This window comes from Thamnophis elegans, chromosome 3, assembly GCF_009769535.1.
Source record: "Thamnophis elegans isolate rThaEle1 chromosome 3, rThaEle1.pri, whole genome shotgun sequence".
NCBI lineage: Eukaryota > Metazoa > Chordata > Lepidosauria > Squamata > Colubridae > Thamnophis > Thamnophis elegans.
The window spans coordinates 116,001,592-116,019,697 of record NC_045543.1 but is presented as its reverse complement, the minus strand read 5'-3'; the positions used below and the strand labels follow the sequence as shown (position 1 = coordinate 116,019,697).

Below are 18,106 nucleotides of genomic sequence, written 5' to 3'. Positions count from 1 at the left end.
AAGAAAGAAAGAAAGAAGAAAGAAAGAAAGAGAATTTAAATTGTAGAATTTTACACTTCTGTAGCCCAATATGCAAACTTCATTTTAAAAAAGTTACAGTAAGGAGTGATTTACATATTTCAGTGCCAGAAACTTTAAAATAAAATGAAATAGGAAAGCAGAAAAACAATATTAAAATCACATTTTCCATGAGGTGGAAAGTTTAGAATGTGGTCACAATAATTTATTTTCATCTGAAGAAGAAAATTTGTTAAAGATAAATTTTCTATTTCTGCACAATTGATGTAAATTGCATTATATGAAGAACCTTTTAATTCCTCCATATTTTTTCAACCACCTTAGTGATATAGACACTGATTACTGGTAACCCCAACAGTCAGCAAGAACCATATCAAAAATCATCACATAGAAGATAAAAAAGATAACAAATATGTGAAACTAAGCTTTAAAACTTCCTATTTTAAAATTCATTTTAAAAAAAATCAGTTTTTTTTAAACAAAATTTTCAGTCATTTATAAATCATAACAGCATCTGAAAGGCTACATAATGCACTTAACTAAATTGAAAAATCCATTATAGAAGATTCAAGTGTAATTATTTTTTGTAGCTGAGTTGAAAAAAAATTATTTTAAGAATATTCCAATCTTCTATTAATAATCTATTCTAATTAATTTCCTGTGGTGTATAATTTAACAACCTATCCACACATCATGTGTATAGATGATAGGAAGGCTCTGGCAAATTGGGGTAACTGCTCAAATTGTTATTTAATAATATCTTTAATAATTTATTATTTAAACTATTATATGAAAATTCAAGTGGTCAATCTTTTCCAATTACCTGTTTAAATGTTCGAAGTCTGTCCAATGTTTTCTGTCGTTCTTGACTAACCCATGAGTTTTTTCTTTCTACCTCATCTTGCAACCGCTCTCTTTTCTGATGATAAAAACAAAATGGTAAAATATAAGAGGAACAGAAATTTGGGAGAAAATATCCTTACATTATTACTTTCTCCTCCAGAGGACAATATGGTGTAATCCTTAATAAACTACATGTACATTGAGGGAAGTAAGTAGTGGGGTACTCCAAGATTCTGTCTTCGGTCCAGTATTCTTCAGTATCTTCACAAACAATTTGGATAAAGGGATAGAAGGGGAACTCATCAAATTTGCAGATGATACCAAGTTGGCAGGAATAGGCAACAGTCCAGAAGATAGATTCAAGATCCAGAAGGATCTTGACAACTTGAACATTGTGCCCTATCTAATAAAATCAAATTCAGTGGTGAAGTTGCTTTTATTAAAAACAAAGAAAAACAAATGTACAGCTATACAATAGGTGGAACTTGGCTCAACAGCAGTAACTGCGTGAGAGATTTTGGGAGTCCTAGTGAACAATCACTTAAATATGAGCCAGCAGTGTGCTGCAACCAATGCAATCCTTGCCTACATTAACTAAGGGATAGAATTAATATCACATGAAGTATTGTAATGCCTTGGTGAGACCACATTTGGAATATTGCATCCAGTTTTGGTCACCACAATATAAAAAAAGATGATGTGACTCTGAAAAAAGTGCAGAGAGCAACAAAGATGGTTTATATATATATATGCATATATCTATATATCTATGTATATAAAAATAAACATGCTTTAACATTTCAGAATGTAAAAGTGTTATATCATCATCATCATCATCATCATCTTAGCCATTGTTTATCCACTGCAGGATGAAGGCCTCTTCCATATGTTTCCAACCAATATGGTCCTGAGCTTTCTTTCGCCAATTGGGCCAGCAAAACTTTCTGATGACTTCGATTCATCTTATTTTAGGTCTCTTTCCTGGACACTTTTTACCAAGTGGGATCCATTCTATGACTGCCTTGGTTCACCTGTCATCAGTTCTTCTTGCTATATGACTAGCCCAATGCAATTCAATATATATTCTTTCTTTGGTGCAGTGAATTTATTAAACATAACCTGGCTCTTTTTCATTAATTCAATATTTTTATTAATAAGTTGCTGCTATCTCATTGTGTCAAAAATTCTACAAAAGTAGTCATTTTAATCTTTTATACTAAAAAATCTTCAGAGAATATTGCTGTATCTTTAACCAAGTTAAAAATGAACATTCATGTAATAAACTGATAAGCTGGAATAGATCCACAAAAGGTAATGGGATTCTTTAAAAAATGATTAGCTTTTAAAATGTCACATGATTATGGGATATTTTTTTTGTTCATTCTTTTCTCTTAATATATAGTTAGGCACTAAAACTCTACAGATTATTTAGATTCCAATAACTGAGAACTTTACACTATTGAGTGCTGTCTGGGCTATTTCACTTATTTCCTTCTGTGGTCATTTCTAAAATAATCTTGCAAATAGCTTAATTCCACAGCCAGGTTCCTTTTCCTCCTTAATATTTTTTGCAGTAATAAGTGCATTGCTTAGTAATAGAAAGTAGTTTCATAACGTAACATTTATAAATGGAAATACTAGTTGATGTTAGTAATGGAAATGTATAGACTTGGGATTAATATTCAAACCAATTTAATTAAGGTAGAGCTGTTAAGTTACTGAAACAAAACATACAAACAATAAAATAACATCCATCCCAGACAGGGTGTGTGTGTGTGTGTGTGTATGTAACACACACACACCTATAAAATTCTGTAAAAAGGACACTAACAATTGCATTAATACCAATTGTGGAAGTAGCAAAAGTACAAATATAAGAAGATTTTTCTTTTAAGAATCTTAAATCAGCAAAGACAATTAGGGCTGAAATATTTAAAGTAAAATTTGAATAACTCACAAACTTTGCAGCATTTTCTGACTCTCCCTCAGTCTGAGAATGTTGTGAGAATTTTTCATTATGTTTTGTAATGCAGATTTCCTACAAAGAAAGAACATTTTTCCATTTAAATATGACTTTATGTATCAATCTTGTCTTTAATCGAGGAACTCTGATTCATAGCAGAAGCTCTGCCACAGAAAATTTATTTATATTCTTTCAGTGTTAAGGTATAATATGTGAATCTATAATTGACCATGGATACAAAGACCTTTCATACTTGCAAGACAATGAGTAACATTCTGGTTGATACACTGATTCCTTTGCAATAGAATGAACAGAAACAGGGGAGTAGGAAGTGGGGTAGGGGTGCAGGAGTCTGATCAAAGTAAGTTTATAAACTAGTACATAGCAGCTAGTTTGCCACAGAATCCCACCCCCCATAGGATTTACACTATGGCGTAAATATTATTTAAGAGAATGAGCATAGTACAAACTGAATAAAACAAAGATTTTTTTTCTAATGACATGATATGTGTGTGTGTGTATGTGACTTGACACTTTTGAGTAGTTTTCAAGCATCATCTCTCTCTCTCTTCTTCTGTTATTTCTATAAACATAACAGTAAATAAATCATGCTTAACCCAATTGAGAAAAAATTATTATTTCTTTAGTATCCAACCAAAATTAAAATATAGAGTCATATTATGTAATTGAAATTAAAGTATAATTTAATTCAGCCCCAAACCGGTTGTATAAACCCATTTTGGATGCATTATTTATTTCTCAGGAATTTCAAAACTAATTATTTTTCTGGAACTATATCACTAATCTCTGACTAACATAACACTAATTTAAGAGCTATCTTGCACTCTTCAGTCCTACAATGGTACTTATAGCAAGGAAACAAAAGGAAGATATGTGTGCAAATGAATACTATAATTTGTGCAGATTAGCATTAAGGAAATATTAAATATATGGCTGACAAAAATATATAACAAGAAGTCATTTTGATTTTGATCATTAGGCTTTTCAAGTTTATATACAGTATATTTGAACTGAGCAACTATTTGAAAGTGAATGAAGATGGCACAGAAATGGCCTAATGCAATCTGCCTTAGCATTAGGATTGGCTGCTGCATTTCAAATAAATAAAAACGTCTGTCTTTTAAGTCAACATCTCGTGATCTTAGCTCTGCTAAATTATTGCTCCTGTAAAATCTGTTTGCTGAAAAATGGAAAAATGAACAAAAGCATTACCTTTTTATTTTTGAGGTAGGCTTTTTTGGCAGAAATGCGACCACGCCTTGCTTCTAGTTGACGGACTTTCTGTTGTAATTTCTGCAACTCTTCTCTTTGCAAATGTATGGATGCTGCCATATCTTCTTTTTCAAGCATGGCTTCCATACTTTCATAAGTATCATAATATACTACTTCATCTCTTTTTTCTGTCACAAAATTCCAACGTTTAATAATTTTACACGTATATTCAGTTAAGCAAAACCATACTACAAAATGTATGCAACATTATAAAAACTTTTTTTAAAAAAATATAATTGTAAGATTAGAACATCTATCTCTGCCTTTGCCCTAGGAGAGAAACAACCACAAAATCATTTACAAACTAGATTACAGAGAAGAAGTTTCCCCAGACTTTTTAATTGGTTTTTAATTTATATTGTTTTCAATTCTGAATTATTGCCTTGCTGCCATCTAGTTTATGCTGTTTTCATTTGCATTTTAATTGATTGTATTGTTCATATCTTTATTCCAATTGAATCACTTAGTGAGTCTTATGTAAACCACTCTGACTGTTTCAGCTACTGGGCAGTGTAGTGTAGTGTAGTGTAGTGTAGTGCAGTGTAATACATATAAATATAAAAGGGAGTTCAGTGAAAACAAAGCCGAGGTGGCGCAGTGGTTAAATGCAGCACTGGAGGCTACTTCAGCTGACTGCACTTCTGCAGTTCGGCTGTTCAAATCTCACCGGCTCAAGATTGACTCAGCCTTCCATCCTTCCGAGGTGGGTAAAATGAGGACCCGAATTGTTGGGGGCAATATGCTGACTCTGTAAACCGCTTAGAGAGGGCTGAAAGCCCTTTGAAGCGGTATATGTCTAACTGCTATTGCTATTGCTATTGCTAAAGCTATGTTCGTATATGGTGATTGTGGTTAGCAAGTAAGTTACCAGTGTGGAAAAATTCATCAAATGAACATTCACAATTTATTTTTTTCTTAAATTGCAAGCATAAATTCACTTTATCATCAGAGACCAGCATCAACATCTTGACACTAACTGAGTCTACTCTGGACATCTCAATAAAATAAAAAAAGCCAGAAGTAAAAACAATTAAGATTACAATCATATATATTGAATAAATTCCATTAACAAGTTACACAGATAATCCCCAAATTACGAGCGTTCCCTTAGCGAACATTCGAACTTATGCAATAAGTGCCCCCTAGCATTTGTGAACAAGGCCCAAAACTACGAGACTTGAAGCAGCACAGCAGTTGTTCACCCTTACGAACAACTGCAGAGGCTCTGCAACATATGTCCTGCACAAAATGGCCCTTCTGAGTGGCGGACAAACTACAGAGGGGCGCAAGCAGCTGAGAGGAGACTGCTTGCTAGATCTTCACAAGTTAAGTGACCCGGCATGGCAGGTTTGGGGGGGGGGAACCAATTGTAGGGAGCACAAGGTATTTAAGTGGGTCAGGGAGGCCTTGGGTGGTGTTAGGCAGGTGGCATATTCCTTCACTAGGCATCACCCACCCTGAAATACCTCATGCACACTTAACAAGCTTCGCATTCTATTAGCAAATGTGTAGAAGAAAGGAGGGAGTGAGCCTATTCAAGGTACGAGATTCACTCCCATAAATCCTTAGGTTACAAATGGGATGGACAGGCTTCATTACATTCATAACTTGAGGACTACCTGTACATTGGACTGTTCTGTACAACAGTTTCAATAACTGAACTAGGAAATAATTAAATGGGTAAAGAACAATATGCATTGCTTTTTTCCTTCATTCTCCACCCCTTCTTATAGAAAATTGTTTGATCAGCAAACAAGGGTCGGGGTGGTGGTGGAGAAAAAAACCCAAACAATCTTTGTAGGCAATCTCTATTGTGTCTGACCATCCTCCCCTCTGCCCCATGCCTCACAGGGTGGAGAGATTTCAGAAAAAGGGTTTACAAGAGGGTAAGGAGACACACAATGGGAAATACACCAGCTATTTGCCTAATGTACTCAAGGCTACCACCTCCATCACATTCTTTTCTATGTGTATTCCCTATTATATGCCTGCAGACTCTCTTGTAATTTCTTCCTCTCCAATATCTTTGATCTCTAAAGGAAATAATACAAGTAAGGCACGGGACAATGCCTACAGGTAGTCCTTGATTTATGACTACAATTGAATGCAAAATTTCCATTGCTAAGCAAGGCAGTTTTTATGTGAGTTTTGCCCCATTTTATGTTCTTGATTGCCACAGTTATGTGAATCACTGCAGTTGGTAAATTGGTAACATAGCTGTTAAGTATATCTGGCTTCCCCATTTTACTTGTCAGAAGATTACAAAAAGTGATCACATAAACTGGGCCACTGCAACTCTCATAAATACATGCCAGTTACCAAACATCCGAATTTTGATGGGGATGCTGCAACAATTATAAATGTAAAAATGTTCATAAATCACTTTTTTCAGTGCTGTTTTAACTTAAACTAAACAAACGGTTTTAAGTCAAGGACTATATGTAATGGTGATTCTGTGTCTGGGAGACTTTATGAAGACCATAAATGTTGGCCTTGTCCATGAAATTATTTTTTTAGCACTGTCATAACTTGAAACAGTCATGGAATGAGGCAATCAATGAAGAAAGACTTCCTATATACCAGTCAATGGTACTGCTAAATATATAGATATAAAACAAATATATGTCACCTGAAATAAGTCTTTTAATGCTTTCAAGTTGTGCTGTCAAAAATAGTTCTTCACACTTCAGAATTTCAAACTGCACTTCATACAATTGAAGTTGCAGATCATAGTAATCAGCTTCAAGTTCATCCAAATGAGCTATAGCTTCTGTGCCCCCTTGCAAGCTCTGCATCTGATTTTTTTTAGAAAAATTAATAATTACATCAAAAAGAGCATAAATCTTAATCTTACCATAAAATAACTGCAAAATATTCCATCATTGAGCAGGACACATTAAGGAATTAGAAATATAAAAGCAAATATTATTCAAAACCCTATTATTCAAAACCCTATTATTCAAAACCCTATTATTCATAATAACTGCTCAATTTTATATGCATTATCAAAGGTCAATTTTTATTTGTGTAGAAAGAAAATCTTTAGATAAATTTTAAAAATTTAACATAATAAAATATCTTACTGTGCTTGAAAATAGTTGAATTGCCCAATAAAATTTTATAGGCGAAAAAGAGACCCACTCTTCTACACATATTCATGCACCCAATACATACCGTATATTGGATAAATACAGCAGAGGGAATTTTAATAGACTGAAATAAAGTACTGCTTTGGTATAATCTTTTTTTCTAAAGTAGTTTTCTTTGCCATATATTCAAAGTAGTTACATTTGTCCTCACGTATGTTGTTAAAATGCAAATTCAGCAAACATGATGCCACACAAAACTGATTTTTTATCATAGTAAATTCAAGCAACATTGCAGTTAAAACAGAAACCCAGTTTCAAAATGTCATCTTTTCAGAATCTACTAGGAAACAATACTTTGAGGCCCTAGAACACACCCCAGCCCAAACATAAAATTGAAAGTTTAAACTTAAGTCCAAGCATAACATTGAAGACATTCAAATATATCTAATATATTTGTAATTCTCTAAAGCAGGACTCCCCAACCCCCCAGCATCATACTACAGGGCGGTGGCCTTTTTACAGCCAGGCTGCATGAGTTATGGGCAGTCATGCACATGCATGCAATGCATAGATCAACTAGTCAAGCTTTGTGTGCATACGCATGTACACCGGCCCATCACTCATGCAGCCTGGTTACCCCCCCCCCCCCACAAAGCTGGGTCACCAAGTTGCAAAGGTTGGGAACCAACCATATCTAAAGCATGCTCAATGATATAGGATTTCAGGTTGTCATAATGACAATGGCTGGCAGCAGAACTGCAAGGTAGGATCTCATCTTCCTCCCAGAAAGTTTTCATTTTAATACCACAGATAAATGCCTACCTTTTATATATTTCATATATTTGTGCCTAAGTACTTAAAAAAAAAAGCAAGCCTTGTTTAAATTGAAATGTTGCCAGCAAAAAATACCTGAATGACACTGTTGTGAATCAAATAAGAAATTCAGTCTAATAACCTTCTCTTACATAATAGCTCTTAATTAATTTCTAGTCTCTTTTCAAAGCAAATTGTAATCACTAGCCTTGACAGTCCCTGTCAATTATTCTGAAATTTAGCACTACAAAATAATTTTCAAGTTTCCTTTTTGGTTGCATACTCATCAGTTATTACCTCTTCTTTTAATGCATGTTTCTTCTGTTCTAAACATATTTCTTTTGCTCTCATCAATTGCAAAGTATCTTTAGACACTGCATACTGAAGTTTTTCCATTCGTTCCACTGCTGCTGCCCAAGCTGCCTTACCAAACTTTTTCTGGTCTGCTCGCATACGATCATATACAGCTGTAAATAAAATTTAATAGCAGGCTTATCAAACTTGGAAATAGTTTCATTATAAGTCCTATTTAAGTAAATCAACTTCCTCTTTATGCAAATAAAATGTTAAAATCTTTAAAGCAGTAGTTATTTTAATAAAAAAATGGGATATTTTTGAAATGTGGTATTTTTATTCTTATTTAATGTATTCTATAGATCGATGCTATTTCATGGCCAAATTATTGATATTATTTAAAGCAACTAGAGAAAACAGCTGAAACTAATTTGTGGAAAATTAAAAGGGAAATTGTAGAAAATAATTGTTTTTTTTAATTATAGTTTTAGTATAATAAAAAGTTATCAATAGGAAAGAAAGTATCCATAGTTTTTAATTAAGAACCAATAGCTTATTAATTTATGTTGGTATTGAATTTGTAAAGGAAGAAATCTGAAGGGAAAAAGAAAATTGTAAGACAGTGATTTCAAAAATTAAAATCAATATAAAGTTATTTCCCAAATTTCAATTCCTTGTGTTCAAAGTGGAATATACCCCACTTAACAGAATGGTGCTAATAATCATATTATATGACACTTTTCCCCACAAAATATCACAGACTGAATAAGCACCTTCAATCAAACCACACCAATTGGTGATTTGAGTAGAGAGTGTTACATAGAACACTAATGATAATTTGAGAAACTGCAAGGTTGCAAGATTGTTGAACATGTAAAAAAATTTTAGACAACAGATAGCTTTAGCAGCAAATGTAAAATAGCTTATTCATTACCTTTTTGTGCTTTTGCTGTTATTTCAAAGTACTTTACTGTAAGGTCCTGTATGGATAATACAGCCATATGAGCCTTCCGTTGCCAGTCTGAATCTTCTTTTTGAAGACTTTCAATTCTTCTAGGTCCTAGGTAATCATTTTCTATGGAAATCTGAAAAAAAATCAACTCACTATATCTATCATGAAATAAACAGCAAGGGATAAGTAGTAAACATATAATCTTGCAACAATTATATAAGGATAATTCTTTAAAATATGAACTTTCCTGAACAGCAAAAAAAATGTTTGAGAAAATGAAGTAATGGAAATTGGACAAACTTGTTTAAAAATCATTTAGTCCCCCTTTATAATTTTGCTCATTTGCTTATCAAACCTTAAATAGGCATTTTTTTCATGTCCTTTTTCCTATTATTGCAAAGGGAAATGATGGAAACAAGACACTATAATCCAGGGAATAAAAAAAACTAGAGATGTAAAGGCAAAGTAAACAAAGTAAACACATAGAGATATCTGGAAAAAAAAATCTCAACCATCGTCCCTCTAGTTCAGTGATGGCTAACCTTTTCCAAACCAAGTGCCCAAAGCGCAAGCGTGCACGCAAATGCACACGTGTGAACCCCGCACATGTACCCCTCCGCGCATGTGCAGCAGAGACCCGAGAACCAGCTGGCCGATGGAAGGCGCTTGTGCTTGCATGGCACAGCTGAGCTTGGGCGACAGCTCACATGCCCACAGAGAGGGTACTGTGTGCCATCTCTGGCTCACATGCCATAGGTTCGCCATCATGGCTCTAGTTACTAAATTTTTAAAACACATCTGCCTATTCTTTAAAAGTCTTGCAAATGGAGCAAGCTCCAGGAAACTTGTAGGCATTTAGAAAGAGCATGCATTCTGGATAGGGGCAGGCAAAGGATTTCTATGTTCCAGCAAGACAATAATGCTGGAATATGAAAACAAGAACAGAACAAACAGGGAAAGGAATTCTCTTCGTAGAAAAGTATTTAAAACACTATATTGTACAGCATTTTTGAAAAGCTTGAAAAGGGTGTGGTGACATCCTTTCCTCGCCCCATGTCCTAATCTGCACTGGAAAGGAAACTGAAGAAAACTTTACAGATGACATTAAATTAGAAATTAGTCTCTGTCCAAATATCTACTTCAAGTTTTCCAGGCAGCTAATGTTTTCTGAGCACTTTTACTTGACAAGAATAAACAGTTCCTGTCCCTTACCTTTTGGCAAGTAGTTTGCAGATTATCCACCATAGCTAAGCATTGGGGCATGGGATTTATATTTCATCTCATGGTCATTCATTTTTTCCTTAGTATCTCTTTTCTATCATTGGAAGAGATCTGATAACATGTTAATAGAATAAGACAGCCAATAGCTGCACTTGCAGGTCCTAAACAATCAAAATTCCTGTAATATGTTACAATTTATTGGAAGAATATATTTGGAAGTAAAAGTGGAACTGTTGGCACAATGATAAATAGTTAAGCAAAGAGAATTTTACTTATCTATTTATCATTATGCCATCAGTGCAATTTTTCTTCACAGACTACGAATACAGTAGGCATCCCTAAGGAAATCTAACACATCTATCCAGCTGAAATACTGAGTCGAAAGCTGGGGAACACAGGCGATGGCATGTCCATACAACTTTGGCAGACTCAGTCTAATGAGGTAGGAGACGGAGTTAATCTATTCCTGGATTCTCTCATCAGGAAAATATACATATAAAGAACAGGTGCTTAATCCTTTTTCTTTAACAGGTTCCCAGTACAATATTAACCATACCAATGCTTATATAAATATGAAAAGAATATTCTTATAGATAACATGCTATTTATATTTAAATAAAAAGTATATTTCAATAGATCTTTCTTCTTATCCTCAAATGATTCAGTGTAATGGAGGTTTGTTACAAAAATGTTTAGTTATGGACATAGAAATAACTGGATGGTTTAGAAGACAGCAGTTATACAAATGAGTTGTAAAGTCAGCAGTGTAGGTCATAACAAATGCCATTTGGCATTTTTTCCCCATTGTTCTGTTGCAACTTAAAACTGAGCATCTAACTGGTAACTCTAATATAAACCTAGAATTTCAAATTTGTTCAAAAAAAAACCCAGCAGTTTTTTTATTTTATTGATCTGTAAAAATTTCGCATCTTGTAAGCACTTAACTGTGAAAGGCTCAAAACCCAGAGAGTATCTGATCCACACAAAATTTCAGTGACTGAGTAAGATATTCCTTACTAAAACCAATAGTTCAATACTTTAGAAAGTTAGGCCAAATACATTTGTATTCAATGTCCATGATCAAACATCTTTTCTCATAGCCAAGACTTTATTTGCCTTCTTCACAAATAATTTAATCAAGAAAAGAAATCAAAAGGGACTATAAAGCTTAAAAAGGATGAAAAGTCATTCTTGTACTTCTAATTTTGATCCGATCTTGGACACAAATTTTTACAGCTTCAGAAAGTGTGGCAAACATTCAAAGATGTTCAAAATATCACATGGGATGAAATATTATTGGACTTGCTATGATATCCAATAATATTTTACAGTGTATATTGCTGATTTTGTACCTTTATTTGCTGTCTTCTGAGCATAGCAAGTTCCCTCATATCTCGGAATGGCTGCAGTAAATATTGATAGAGTTCTGTGGTGGCTTCAGCAAGGCTACCATATGCATCATCTTCCATTTGATATAATTCCAGCAACTCCACCATGCTTTCTGTATTCTTGTGTTTTTCCAGAAGCTGTGCAAAAATAAAAGAAAATATTAAAGTATTATTAAATTTAAAATATAAAAGCATTATCAAACCTTATGAAATCAGGCATAAGAGTTCATACATTTGGTTACAAATATTCATCCTATTATCTCAGTGTATGATATTGATCTCTTGATCCCACTCTATATTTTTGTTAAATTATAAAACTAAAAATAGCTAAGATATTTGATCTCTCCCCCCCTTTTTTTATTTGAATACCATGGTACCAAGTATTAACTAGTGGTTACATTTATTTATTTATTTACTTATATTGCTGTTCCAATCCAGCAGAACTGTGGCCTTTTAAAGATAATACATTTCATGGAATTCAGGAATTGGTCAGTCTCACCACCCAGAACAGTAAAAAATGCAAACCAGCATCCATTCTTAGACGGTTCACCTAAGATTTATTTTTATCCCATTGCACAGACATCCATGAAAGGGGGAGGGATGAAATGAGCATCATGATGTGTTGGTTCAAAAGTCACAACTTATGTACTTGTGTCAGATTTTGGATGAAGTTTGCATTATGATGTCATTGTGGGTATTCTTATTCTGACACTATCTTGGCTTGTTGCAGATATTGCTGACACATAGATAGCTGTGCACAGGCATCTGTGCATAGAAACATACACATGCACAGAACACTCAAAGATACCATGCAAGAAGAAAGCCTGGATGAGGTTTAGTAAGCATGTAAGAATCTTCCTTTTCCAGTAATAAATGAACCCATTTTAATATACGTAGTAAGCAGGAGAGAGAGAAGGTCCTCTATGTTAGTCCTTATTATACTTACTTTATATTATTTATATTTATATTATGTTTTAATTGGAGGACAAGAAGAAACTTAAAACTATTTAAAATTAAAACCTGGATAATATTCTATATAGGTTGTCAGCTAACGATGGCAATTGATAACACTTGTCTGTTGCTGAATAACATGGTTGTAACGCACAATGTCGTATGACTGTATCAATTTACAACGGCAGTTCCAGCAGTTGCAGTTGTTAAGTGAATTCCATACAGCATTAAGCACAACATCATGTGATTGCAGTTTGCAACTTCTTGCTGGATTCCCCACTGACTATGCTTGTTGGAAGCCAATGTTGAACTTGCAAATTATGATCACATGTCCTGCAACCATCATAATTGTGAGCCAGTTGTCAACAGCTCAAATCATGATATGACTCAGGAATACTGCAACTGTAACTTTGATGATTTGTCTTAAGTCTCCTTGTTCAATACCACTGTAACTTCAAATAGTTGCTGAATTAAAGATAGTTAACCTAGGACTACTTGTAATTACCAATAGTTAGTTGGTGCCTTATGTAGCAAGCACTTTACGACTGACTGTTAAATAAAATTTATAACCAAAACCTATTCAGGCTATGGATAACAGCTCTTTATCATAGTTCCTTCATAGTGTATTTCTTTTCTTTTAATCCACTGATTCAACAATACTTACTAAAGCAAATAAGATTTTAAATCCTAAACAGGAAATAGCTAATTAATCGGATTAACTATGCTAATAATGTAACATAATCAATATAAAACTAGAATATACACTAAACAGTTTAGTTTTTCCTATAACATGAAAGTATATGAAAGTATATTTAAGATTTATAATTAATTCCTGTTATTAACAATAAAGAATCAAAATATAGGTAAATCCAAAACTCATGACACAACTGAGCCCAAATTTTTTGTTGCTAAGTAAGACAGTTGTTAATTTTGTCCCATTTTACAACTTTTCTTGCCACAGTTATTAAGTGAATCATTGCAGTTGTTAAGTTAGTAACATGGTTGTTAAGTGAATCTGGTTTCCTCATTGACTTTGCTTGCCAGATTGACCCCAGAACATAGCAACTATCATAAATATGAGTAAATTGCCAAGTGTTTGAATTTTGATCATATGACCATGGAAATGCTGCAATGGTTTTAAGTGTGAAAACGGTTACAAGTCATTTTTTTCAGTGCCATGGTAACTTCAAATAGTCACTAAATGAATTGTTGTAAGTTAAGGACTACCTGTACCTAAACACCCACTATTTTACACAAATTGATAGAAAAATGTCTATATGGTATGCACCAATGTTCAAGATATACTCACAGAGGAAATCACTATTCTGGACGAGCAGTTAAAAAGAGGCAGATTATAGATGTAAGGCAGCTATAGCCACATCCATTTAAAAAAGCAGCCTTCAGATCTAATGGAAATGAAATGCAAGCTCTGCAATTTTTGGAAGCCTGACTTGACTGTGGGACTGCTCAAATATATAAACCTGCCTTTCCTTTCTAAATGAAGTTCCTTAACATTTGCTTGTTTAAAGAATTTACATGGCCATCCAACTCAAACACTGCAACCTCTGGATGACATACAATACAGTCTCTCCCCATCCCCACCTCAAAGCAAGATAAAGAATTTCAGCCTTTGTGAAGACCAACAGGCTCAGGGCCAGATGTATTTTGGGCGGGGATAGGTAGAAACTGTTCCAGATGACTGGTGTCACAGTGGAAAAGGCATATGATCCTTTATGAGTAGCTTTGTGATCTAAGACTAATTCTTAACTCAAATCTTTTATCAGAAACACGAGAATGCTGGTTGTAAAACATCATTTTATAAGTACAAATATTCTCTCACAATCTGAAATCTAAACACTGCAATAAAGCACAATCTTCAGATAAAAGCTGAATTAATACTATAGGACTGCAACAATAATAATTCTGAGGATTTTACGATAAAAAAATTGAACATGAGTCGGAAACACAAGCAAGATTTAGTTTAAATACTAAGAAACACCTAAAGCAGCAAAGTGGGAAAACTCTTGAATCCTTTATTAAGTATTATATTTTAGTCCACTCTAAGGAGCTTAGAATGAAATCCATATCCCTGTATTTTCCCTTTACAGATAGTCTTCGTTTAGCTACCACAAATAGGACTGGCAGCTCAGTTGTGAAGTGGTCATTAAGTGAAATTGCATTTGTGCTTATGATCTTTCTTCAGCTTTGCTTTGTTTTACAGGCCTGCAAAGTTCATAAATGCAATATTGCAAACTTAATTTTTCATAATCATAACTGTGACTGGTCACTAAACAAGACAGTTGATAAATAAGGATTACTTTTATAAGCCCATGAGAAAAAGGTTAAAAACACAAGAGTGTCTGTTATGCCTACTTCTTGGTCAGATAATGTTTTGGCCATTATTGAAGATAAAGCTGTCTCTTTACTTTCTATTTTCCCTTCTCTATTTTATTCTGACAATAGCATTAATATATAACACCCTGTTTATTCTCTACCTTTCTATAACAATAATATGTATGTATAATTTATTTAGATTTAGAAAATATATATAGTCACCTGCTAGTTCTCAGCAACTCTAGGCAGCTTACAAATAATAAAAGCACAGTATAGAAAAAGAAAATAAAAAACAATAAAATAAAAAACAATAACCTTCCACCCGGCCCCAGCGATAACACCACAATTGATCCAGTGATTCAGTCATTAAACAAATTGGTTACTAAGTGAAAATACATGACCATGATTGTGTTTACAAGTTTATTTCAGATTTGCTTTATAGAATCAGAGGGATATGACCACACATAGTCAGGTAAGTCATAACAGCAGAATACACACTGAAAGAAATGGGCTAGAGCTGGCTTTTTGTTTAGGAAGCTTCTTAAGAAGCAAACAGAAGCCTTTAGGCTGAAATGAATTAGGGTTTTTCGGGAAATCTAAGACAACTGAACTGAGCTTGCCCTTAGCACTTTAACTGCAAACTGTCTCTTTCCAAGACAGTTGCTAATAGGTAATCAAGGACTACTTGTATTCAGCCAGTTTTACTGCAGAACAGCTTTATGGGCACAAAAGTGACTGGGAAATATCTAGCAAACTAGGACATGGAATATATATGAATACTTTATAAAGAGGAAAATGTGTGATTTGGTAATTTGGACCACAGAACTATTTTTATTCTTTTAATTATGGGTTCAAACTATAAGTTTTGTAATGAATATATATATTCCCAGAGCTCTAGGGAATACACACTATACAAATGTAGACAAATCATTTGTCGGCTGTGACCAGGGGGGCATTTGCCCAGGTTCACCTGGTGCACCAGTTGCGTCCCTACCTGAACCGGGAGGCACTCGCAACAGTCACTCATGCCCTCGTGACCTCAAGACTGGACTACTGCAATGCGCTCTACATGGGGCAGCCCTTGAAGAGTATTCAGAGACTTCAACTTGTCCAGAATGCAGCCGCGCGAGCGATTGTGGGTGCACCTCGGTACACCCATGTTACACCTATCCTCCGCGAGCTGCACTGGCTACCGATCGGGCTCCGGATACACTTCAAAGTGCTAGTCGTAACTTATAAAGCCCTTCATGGTATTGGACCTGGGTACTTGAGAGACTGCCTGCTGCCAATTACCTCCGAAAGATCCATTAGATCACACAGGGTCGGCCTCCTCCAGGTTCTGTCTACCAGCCAATGCCATCTGGCTACCACCCGGGGGTGGTAAAAGCCGTCAAAACCTGGCTGTGCCAGCAGGCCTGGGGTTGATGAGTTCCCTTCCCCTCTAGACCTGTGTGGCTGTGTGACTCTTGGCTATTTTAACTACTTGTATTGTACTCTGTGTTCCCTTTCCCCCCTTGAGTTGTTCGCCGCCCTGAGTCCCTCCCGGAATAGGGCGGCATATAAATAAAACAAATCTCAATCTCAACCTCAAATTACAAAAACTTAAGAAAAATAAGATACTGCTAGAAGATAATAAATCACTTTCCTGTCTTCAACTCTCTCAGAAAGCTCTTATTTACATCTCTAAGCCTAAAATATTTTCTTTTTTTTTTATGGATAGCTGGTCACATTACAAAACAAAGCATTTTTTTATTTTAAAAGTAATGTTGATTGGGAGTTATAAACCCAAACATATATGGCTTGATATATATTCTGCATCAAGCTGGTTTTGCCTGTATGTGTGTATGTGTCCTGTCTGCAACAAAGCAACTTATCTACCCATGTCAACTCTGTAAGCAAGTCTCTGAAATTAAATATCTGAAAGGTCAAGGTTCATTAGCAAACTGGCATGAAGATTTGCCTCGTCTTACTCCCAGCAGATACAGACATAGATTCTGTATCTTGACACTAGTCCACACCTCAATGTCTAAATCTGAAAACAATGAAAATCTGAAAAATTCAGAAATGGATAACTTGCAAGATACACTTTGGAGCAAAAACTTCAATGTAACTAGTACTTGAAACACAGATTAGATAGGTACATGTTACAAATAGATGTTTTCAGATTTCAGAAGGTACATTTGAAACATCCACCAAAATAAATTTTAGATTCTCCATGATTGACCTGAAGTAGCTCAATAAAATAAAATAAAATAAAATAAAATACTAATATTCCAATGAAGTATAAGAAACAGAAAGAAAATTGTCGTATTATAAAACTTCTAATTGCAGAGAAATATGGGAATTAAGATAGAGCTTAATCTTCATGTTTGTGAGATGGAAACAATGGTAGAAATAAGTCTGCAACCAAATGCAATTTAAAAAGTCTAATGAAGAAGTACATGTACCGTTGGGCAACCCTAAATTTAAGCCTTATATATCTCTGCTGTCAAAATTGTGCTGGCACTCAGTTTCCTTTGAGATGTTGGCTATCATCTTTAAATCCTACATCCTATGGGACCAAAGTAAAGTAGCCCTCAACTTACAACTGTTCATTTAATGACTATTCAAAGTTACAATAGCACTGAAAGAAGTGATTTAAGACCATTTTTCACACTTATGACCATTGCAGCATCCCCATCATCACATCATCAAAATTCAGACACTTGGCAACTGACTCATATTTATGACGGTTGCAGCGTCCTGTGGTCATGTGAATACATTTTGTGACTGTCTGACAAGCAAAGTCAGTGGGGAAAACCAGATTCATTTAACCATTGTGTTATTAACTTAACTACAGCAATTCACTTAACAACTCTGGCAAGAAAGGTCGTAAATTGGGGCAAAATTCATTTAACAAATGTCTCACATAGCAACATAAATTTTAGGCACAACTGTAGTCGTAAGT

At 34.5% G+C, this 18,106-nt stretch overlaps 1 protein-coding gene across 2 annotated transcripts in view; it reads right to left on the bottom strand.

The window, feature by feature from the left end:
* Positions 1 to 18,106, bottom strand: part of JMY (junction mediating and regulatory protein, p53 cofactor) — a 59,599-nt gene that overhangs the window by 11,618 nt on the left and 29,875 nt on the right. For both annotated transcript variants that reach the window (XM_032212557.1, XM_032212556.1), the window contains exons 2-8: positions 11,839 to 12,012; positions 9,248 to 9,398; positions 8,317 to 8,486; positions 6,747 to 6,912; positions 4,058 to 4,245; positions 2,819 to 2,899; positions 842 to 937 (exon numbers count right to left, since the gene is read on the bottom strand). In XM_032212557.1, the coding sequence (XP_032068448.1) occupies positions 842 to 937; positions 2,819 to 2,899; positions 4,058 to 4,245; positions 6,747 to 6,912; positions 8,317 to 8,486; positions 9,248 to 9,398; positions 11,839 to 12,012 (1,026 nt within the window). The remainder of the gene's footprint in view (positions 1 to 841; positions 938 to 2,818; positions 2,900 to 4,057; positions 4,246 to 6,746; positions 6,913 to 8,316; positions 8,487 to 9,247; positions 9,399 to 11,838; positions 12,013 to 18,106) is intronic.